The 8,403-nt window shown below is 45.9% G+C and overlaps 1 protein-coding gene across 3 annotated transcripts in view; it reads left to right on the forward strand.

Moving 5' to 3' along the window:
• LOC147604793 (putative CoA ligase CCL12) overlaps positions 1 to 8,112 on the forward strand; it is a 31,974-nt gene extending 23,862 nt beyond the window's left edge. For all 3 annotated transcript variants that reach the window (XM_086794939.1, XM_086794940.1, XM_086794941.1), the window contains exons 11-14: positions 6,927 to 7,049; positions 7,158 to 7,256; positions 7,437 to 7,649; positions 7,746 to 8,112. In XM_086794939.1, the coding sequence (XP_086651065.1) occupies positions 6,927 to 7,049; positions 7,158 to 7,256; positions 7,437 to 7,649; positions 7,746 to 7,859 (549 nt within the window). In that variant the 3' untranslated portion in view covers positions 7,860 to 8,112. The remainder of the gene's footprint in view (positions 1 to 6,926; positions 7,050 to 7,157; positions 7,257 to 7,436; positions 7,650 to 7,745) is intronic.
• The last annotated feature ends 291 nt before the right edge of the window (positions 8,113 to 8,403 follow it).

Raw genomic sequence — 8,403 nt, forward strand, 5'->3', positions numbered from 1 at the left:
GGCATATTTTGGCAAGAAACCCGATGTCTCGCACTTCCGTGTCTTTGGGAGTGACGCGTATGTACATATTCCGAAGAAGCAGAGGGGGAAGCTTGACTCCAAGTCCCGCAAGCTGGTATTTGTGGGGTATAACTCTCTTTCCAAGGGATACAGGTTGTATGATCCAGAGAGGAACGAGATTGTTGTCAGCCGGGATGTGGTCTTTGACGAGCATGTTCCAGCATCCACTGTCGAGGAGCTGCCACTTCTTGGAGATCCAGAGGAGTCTGATGATGATTCCCAGTATACTACTCCAGTTGATCCACCTCAGTCATCACAGGAGGTTGAGCCCGCAGCTGGAGTTGAGCCCCCGCGAACACAGGAGGCTCCACGATCTGTTCGAGTACCTAGATGGTTGTTAGACACCCTTCGGGAGTCAGGTGTCACGGAGCTACCCTCCGAGTGGACCACAGAGGACGGCCCTCGAAGATCACATCGAGTCCGAGATAAAAGCAACACGGCGGAGCTTCTTCAGGTGAACTATGCTCTGATGTCTCGTATCATGCGGGATAAAGAGCCCACTTCCGTAAAGGAAGCCCTTTCACAGGATACTTGGAGGGAAGCCATGCAGGTGGAACTTGATGCCATCGAGAAGAACAACACTTGGGAGTTGGTACCGAGGCCGTCGAAGCGGTCAGTCATTGGTGTCAAATGGGTCTTTAAGACCAAGTACGCGGCTGATGGGTCGGTGGACAAACACAAAGCCAGGCTCCTGGCTAAAGGTTATGCTCAGCGGCCAGGCATCGACTACGAGGATACCTTTGCACCGACAGCGCGGATGACCACGATTCGGACCGTTCTTGCCCTTGCTTCTTCTCAGAGGTGGCCCGTGTACCAGATGGATGTAAAATCTACGTTCCTTAATGGTGACCTGTAGGAGGAGGTGTACGTTGATCAGCCTCCAGGCTTTATTGTTCCAGGATCGGAAGGGATGGTTTACAGGTTACGTAAGGCCTTGTATGGTCTTAAGCAGGCTCCCAGGGCTTGGAATCAGAAGATTGATTCCTTCTTTATTCGGACTGGATTCCACAGATCGGTTGCAGATCCGAACCTGTATCTCTTTCGGAAACGCGGCATGGTCACACTTATCATCCTTTATGTGGATGATCTCATTCTCACCGGCGGTCATGTGGAGCACATCGGAGTGACGAAGGCTGCCTTGTCAAAGGAGTTTGAGATGACCGACTTAGGCTTACTCCACTTCTTCTTGGGATTGGAGATCTGGCAGACCCAGAGGGGGTTTTTCGTCTCTCAGCAGCGGTATGTTCATGAGTTGCTTGAGGCCTTTGGGATGGAGAACTGCAAGCCTATTACCTCGCCAATGGACCCGAACACAAAGTTAACCGTTACAGATCCTTGTGAGCCAGTTGATGCCTCGCAGTACCGGAAGTTGGTTGGTTCATTGATCTGGTTGCTGAACACCAGATTGGACTTGAGCTTCTCCGTGGGGCTATTGAGCTCGTTTATGCAGACGCCATTGAAGACTCATTGGACGCAGGATTGCGGATCTTGCGGTATCTGCAGAGTACGAAGGATGTGGGACTCTTTTACACAGGAGGGAATGGAGTCAAGCTCCAAGGTTGGAGTGACTCAGATTGGGGAGGAGATCCAAACACGAGGAGATCTACTTCAGGTTACACTTTTTCCCTCGGCTCAGGAGCAGTTTCTTGGAGCAGCAAGAAGCAGCCAACTATTGCCCTTTCTTCGACAGAGGCAGAGTATCGGGCTGCTTGTGGTGCTGCTTGTGAGGTTGTATGGCTGCGGAGGCTGCTAGGCGAGATGGGGTTTCCACAGAGGGAGCCCACAGTCATCCAGTGTGATAACCAGAGTTGTATAGCTATTGCTCGGAATCCGGTTTTCCATGCCCGGACCAAGCATATAGAGATACAGTATCACTTTGTACGTGAGAAGATCTTGGCGGGTGACATCTTGCTACTTTATTGTTCGACGGAGGACAATGCGGCGGACCTCTTCACGAAGTCTCTACCTCAGGCTACGCTCAGGCGGCACTCCAGCTCCCTTGGGTTGGTTTCACAGCCAGGAGCTGAGAGGGGGTGTTAGAAGTCATCTCCTGTCCATTTGTATACACCAGGGCCTCTGTTGTGGGTGTGCCCGCCCGTATATCATTTTTCCACACTCCCCGTATTTTTTCCCTATTTTTCCCATTTTTTCCTAGTGGCTGGAGGGCTGCCAGGTGATGCCAGGAGCATCCCAATGCTGGCCAACTGGACTTTCTTCAGTCGTGTGCATCTGGGCTGCTGGCCGACTGCTCTTGACCAGTCGTGGGCATCAGGCTGCTGGCCGACTGGTATTTTCTCAGTCGTGGGGTATTTTCTCAGTCGTGGGCACCATCTGTAGCTGGCCAACTGCTCACATGGAGATGTATATATTGCCCCTCAGCCCCCACCACTTTCTCATTCAGTTTTTTGGGATCTTGTGTATAGAGAAGAGTTTACACACCTATCTCTCTGTGTTTCTTGTGCTGATTATTTTCTGCAGTCTACTTGCTCTTGTCTACCCAAGTTTGGTTGTCATTTCCGCTGCATATTCTGACATAACTACTCACCAGCTGCATGACATCCCCATCGATGAGGAACCTTGTGTCCGCTGCGCTAATGACATACCACACCAGATGGACATGCTGGGAAAAATCATCGCTTTTCTGATGCTTGTCTAGGAATCCCCTGATGCTGTCCACACGCTCCTTCCCCAAGATGTCGATGCCGTTGCTGTCGTGAATGATGAGGGGCAGGCCATGTTCAGACAAGTACTCCCACTCCTGATTGATGTCTTGCACTCCAGCAACGCCCTGGAGGCCAACCTTCCCCGATAATCAGCCGGATAAGAGTGGTTTCGCCTACGCCTGACCTCCCGAGCACCAGAATGTGCACTGTCTGAAACACTTCCTTTCTCAAACTCTTTTTCTGTCTCTTTATCTTCACACAATTCAGCATACATGCAAATCGAGCGAGCCTGCTCCTCTGGCTTGTGCTGCTTCTTGAGCTTCACAGGTTCCTGTATGCATCGTTGACAGCCCTGCTGTTTGCTGCCTTAGTGGCAGTCCCTTTTGTCACTCCAACTCTTCTTCATGATCTTTATGATGTTGCCCGTGTGCTAGTGTTCTTCTTCTATATATACACTTGCATATGCAACCCTTTCTTCTTTTTGGTTGGCATTCTCAAGGTCTAACTGTCCCTGCTACCCTCATTTCTTACCTCAATTACTAGACCTCCTTCATGAGGTTTACATAGCTGTCATTTTGGCTACTGTGGCTCACCATGGAGCATGTTTAAGGGTGCTCTCATAGGTTTCTTTCAAGAAACCAAAGGTGCAAAACCAACATGATGGCCTTCAAAGGCTTCCACACAACTTGCCCATCTTCCATGAGCAATTTAACCAGCACCACTTTTCTAGTGTGCTCAAACATGGGCTCCATCCTCAGCCCAAAATCGCTTATCCCTTGCTTGGACACGCTTGCACCTCTTTGTGCTCCTTGCTAATTTGCAAAGAACCATGGGATCCATATTTCCCATCAAGTGGCAACCCTTCCAAAATTGAGCATTCTCCCATGCCCAAACCAAACTTTAGGAGGCAAAATTACAATAAACCAATCGTATCTTGATGCATAATCCTTCTTGGTAACTCCTTGTTGATAATGTAGACTTCCAAAATCTTCACATGGCTACAATTTCCATTGTAGACTCCATGGGCGGCTTCCACAGTGGCACCTGGTTTGCGCACCGCCCAAGCAGTTTGGTTTGATATGGATGGTTCGGTTCATTACGGGCGGTACGGTGGCGGTTCGATGATCCAGTCGACCATTTTTTTTCTCGTTTTTTTTTTTGGCCATTTTTGGCCTTTTTTTTCCATTTTTCTCCCTGTTTCTTGGGCGTTTTTTGGGATAGTTTTAGGCTTTAGCCTTTGGCCCTTTGCTTGTGATGCATCCTATAAAATAGTCCCTCCCCCAACATCCTCACAAGTGCTCATTGCTTAAGATCAATCCTCTCTCTCAAGCTCTCCTTCAAGGCTCAAGCCTCTCTCCCCTCTAGGCTCTCTCAAGTATCTCCCTCTTCCTCTCTTCCTCTTCCTCAAGCCCCTCCCTCCCTCTCTCTCTCTCTCTTCCTCTTCCTCAAGCCTCTCTCTCCATCAACAATATATATTTATATTTTTAAGTATTTTTTAAATGGACCATACCTCCACCATATTTTTATTTTCAAAATTTAGCGGTGCATTCTGAGACCGTATTTGAACGTACTGTACCGAATCGAACTTTTTGTATCCTAATGATAATGAGTGTGCCATAATTTCTTCTCTATATACAAACCATGATAAACCAACACTCTTAAATAAACACACCAATTAGGCTTAGCTAATCTATGCTCTGATACCATATCAAGAATGTGGAATCATACTAAGCCTAGTCTAATCACATGATTAGCATATGCTTAAGGAGGCTCAAAATAATCAAGAAAATCCATAATTATAATTAGCACACTAATGCAAGAGAATAGGCACACCCAACTCAATCTCTATTGCAATGTGTTGTAAACCATACAATGAGAGACGTCTAATATAGATAGCCTCTAGCCCCACTTACTTTACATGTATTCATCCAGGTAGCATCTTAATCTCTTGACCACCTTATACTCCATGTGGCAACTTGTGACACTCTCATCCATTCAACTCACACAAGATACACACTTAAAGGGGTGGCCAGGACCAAGGTGAAGAAGGTGTCAATTTGGAGCATAACACACATCACCCAGGTGCTGATTTGCAGCCAAACTGAACATCTATGCATCTCAGCATAACGCACAGGAGAAGGGCAGCCAGCAAAGCAGCTCCAGGGTGGCCAGTTCACAGCAGTTTTCAGCGGCTTGAAGGCGCCCAGATCAGGCCCAAACAGAGGCAAAACAGGCCGGCCAGTCAGCCCTCTACAAGGGGCAACCAGGTCAGCAAAATACACAGCCAAGGGGTGGTGGAAATCAGTCCAAATCAGGTCCATATCTCCCGTCAAGTCTCAGTCAAGCTCAGTCCCCGTGGGACAGGAAAGTAAGTCAATCTTGTACTCATTCTCTTGCAAGCAACAAAGCAAGTACACCTATAAGGTGGGGGCCCTTGAGAGGGTGGATTCCCAGTCCTGTGATCATGTGTACTTCTCTCAACCTTAACTTTGCAGTTCAAAGACACAAAGATATGCATCGCAGAGGAATCGACCTCGAAAATTACACAAGGTTCGAGCAGCTCCCAAAGAAAAATGGGCAGTTTTTCGTGAGGGTAGAGCCTTTATTGAGGATTTTCACATCAAACCAAAATCCAAAACAAAATTAGTAAGCTTTAGTTGAGGTGAATGTATCCGATGCTTGGCATCATAACTCTACTAGCTGATCACTAGGATTTTTCCTGTTATTGGACCACAAATTTGGCTCAAGATCTTCGTGGTGTTTATGGTGTTTCATAGGTCATTCTGGTCTTTTGCAGACGTTAACATAATTTCCTTTCTTTCTTTCTTTCTCTCTCAGCAAAACAGCATCTATCAGCATCATGATCATTCCCTTCTGCTAGCAGCCAACGATCAATGAAGATTGAGGTTCTCGTAGGTTTCAATTATAAGTTGGGTAGTTATTGTTTTTTTCAAAGGGTAACATTGGTTCTATTCTTTTTTGCCTCCTCTGTCGCTTCATGAGTCAGTCTGAATGTCTTTGTATCTTATGCAGAAAAAGTGTCCCACAGCGTTGGGCCTCTTATCTACATGTGTGTGTGTGTGTGAGAGAGAGAAATGAAATGAAATGATATATTAACGTCTTCAGAAGGCCAAAATGACCTATGAGACCAAAAAGGTTACAACAATTGGTGGATCTGATACAATGTCTGTGTAAGAAAAGCTAAAAACAACTAAACAACTAACTAAAACTGAAACAACTATGAGGAAAAGTAAGGTACTAGAAGCTCCTAATGGATAACATCTGGGAGGAAAACTCCAGCAACAAAGGTAAGCATCATATACATCACTATCCAAAGATGTCTCTCATCGGTCGATGGCGGATATCCTCAATGTCCTCCATGGTGAGTACTCTGACTGGACGTCTCCCATGTCGTGCTAGTATGGTCCTGATCCTCTGTTGTAGTCTCTGCCGGTGTCGAGATGGGCCTCTCATCTTGGGGCGCCTGGACCGCCCCAGCTCTATAGCCCGATCAATCACTGTACCTCTGGTGCGGCTATACTCTGGGGTTAGCTGCAATGCCTGCTGGCCTGACTGCTCAATCTCTAGTCGAAAGAAGTCTGTAATCTGCCTCTGTAGGTGTCTCTCCCTGTTTGAGAGAGAGAGAGAGAGAGAGAGAGAGAGAGAGAGAGAGAGAGAAAGAAAGCTGTATTAACGTCTACTAGAGGCCGAACTCGACCTATGAGACAAATCAATGTACAACTGTCAATGTCCTCTGGATGTCCAGACAAAAAAAGGACAAGAGAGAGGTTTACTAAAGTCTTTGGGGTTGAAACTCCATGAAACCAATGATGAGACAATATGTGTGAGTGCTGTGGTGGGAGATGTAGAGGGCACCCACCTATAATCTATGCAAAATGAAAAATAGATGGAAACTGTGAGGTATGCCAAGAAAGATGGACAATTAAGCACAATATGTCAAAAGTGTGATAGGGTTGTGGAGCCGTCTCAAGGCCTCGTCCGGGTGATAGACACTAGGGGTCAGAACTCGTATAAGATTGAAAATGGTCCTCTGTTCCCAAGGAGTGTGTGTCCGGGTGTGGTGTCACATGGAGGGTGGTCTCTTCTGCTGAGCTTTGGGTATTTGATGTGTTCTATTTGGAGAGGGAGAGAAAGAGAGAGAGAATTGATAAGAACATATTTTTTTCTTTTTTCCTTCAAAAGTCAGACGATCAACCTTGTATTGGAGAGCTTGCCTTGATGCCGATGCTGGGAGCGTCACACACCCTACTGAATGCTGATCATAACATGATATATTACGGGGGCATGCCAACACACAAGGGAATGGTATGCGTGGGACACACTTTTCTTCTTCAGAATATTGCTTTTGACTGTGTGAAATCAGAAGATCCAAAGTAAAGAGTTTGAGGAATTAAATTCCAGATCTGTTCACAGATATTACGAAGACACGGAGATGTATTTGAGCGAACAGTTGGGGGATTCTACAAATCACATGGTCGAAGTGATGACACTATGAACCTTGGAGGCATTAAGGTTTCCTCCTAAGTCTATTGTAGCTACTTGTGTCCTTGTTAAGCAACCTATACTTTCCTTCTATAAAATCATTTATAGACTTATTGTGTGTGTGTGTGTGTGTAGAGCGAGAGAAATGCATAGCAATTTGCAGTGGTTCTAGCTCACACTGATGGCTTGTACATGTGTGGGAATTTTCAGACAAGTGCAGTTGAGATTGAGAGGGTATGCAACAAAGCCAGTGACCATATCATTGAGACAGCTGCCGTTGCAGTCCCATCTTATGGTGGTGGGCCAGAGCAGCTGGTCATGTTTGCTGTCATTGATGATGCCGGTGGGCCAAACATCACTTCCCTTCACCTGAAGGGAGTTTTTACAAAAGCTTTGCAAACTCACTTGAACCCCTATTTCAAGGTAACCCCAAGTGGAAATCCATCTTGTACTAGAAAAGGTTTTGAAGAAAGTCTCTGCTAAAACAATTTACTTCTTTCTTGAATGAAACCATAACAGGTGAGTTTGGTGATGATTGTTTCGGACTTTCCTCGCACGGCAACTAACAAAGTGATGAGAAGAGTCTTGAGGTCCCAGGTTATGGAAGCACAAAAATTGAGAAGCAAATTATGAGTGTCCTGTGGAACCATTCTAGATTTACTACTGGGGCATATGCAAGTATGCTGGACACAAGGCAAAAAGGGAATATGGAATGTATGTTCTGGACATGGATATGGACATGTGCATGCATATTGTGGACATGGACATGGAAAAAAAGGCCATATAACATTTTTGGTTTCGCATTTCCAAGATCCTAAGTCAACACAACATGTCCAATATACATACCCTAGCTCATCATTCTAATTTCATAAGATGTAATGCTAAATACATTTGTTGTGGGTGGTATGTGAAATGGTATATGGGTCAATTTCTATCCGCACAACTTAGCTAGTATCATGGTTATACAAATTCTCCATCAGAATGGAAGACATGGGTAGAGTAAGGTTTACTATTTAACTGTTGATCACAAAAGCTGGCCAGGCCACTAAGCTTGATGAATGGGTATGTCCAGAGAGCTTGCTAGTTTAGTATGCCTACCTATTTAGTGTTTTGAGGGGAATCATCTAGCATGTGTAACACAAAACTTCACATTCTAGACTCTACCAAACCATCCTCA

The sequence above is a fragment of the Cibotium barometz genome, chromosome 61 (genome assembly GCF_041138505.1).
Source record: "Cibotium barometz isolate CiBa-2024 chromosome 61, ASM4113850v1, whole genome shotgun sequence".
Taxonomy (NCBI): Eukaryota; Viridiplantae; Streptophyta; class Polypodiopsida; order Cyatheales; family Cibotiaceae; genus Cibotium; species Cibotium barometz.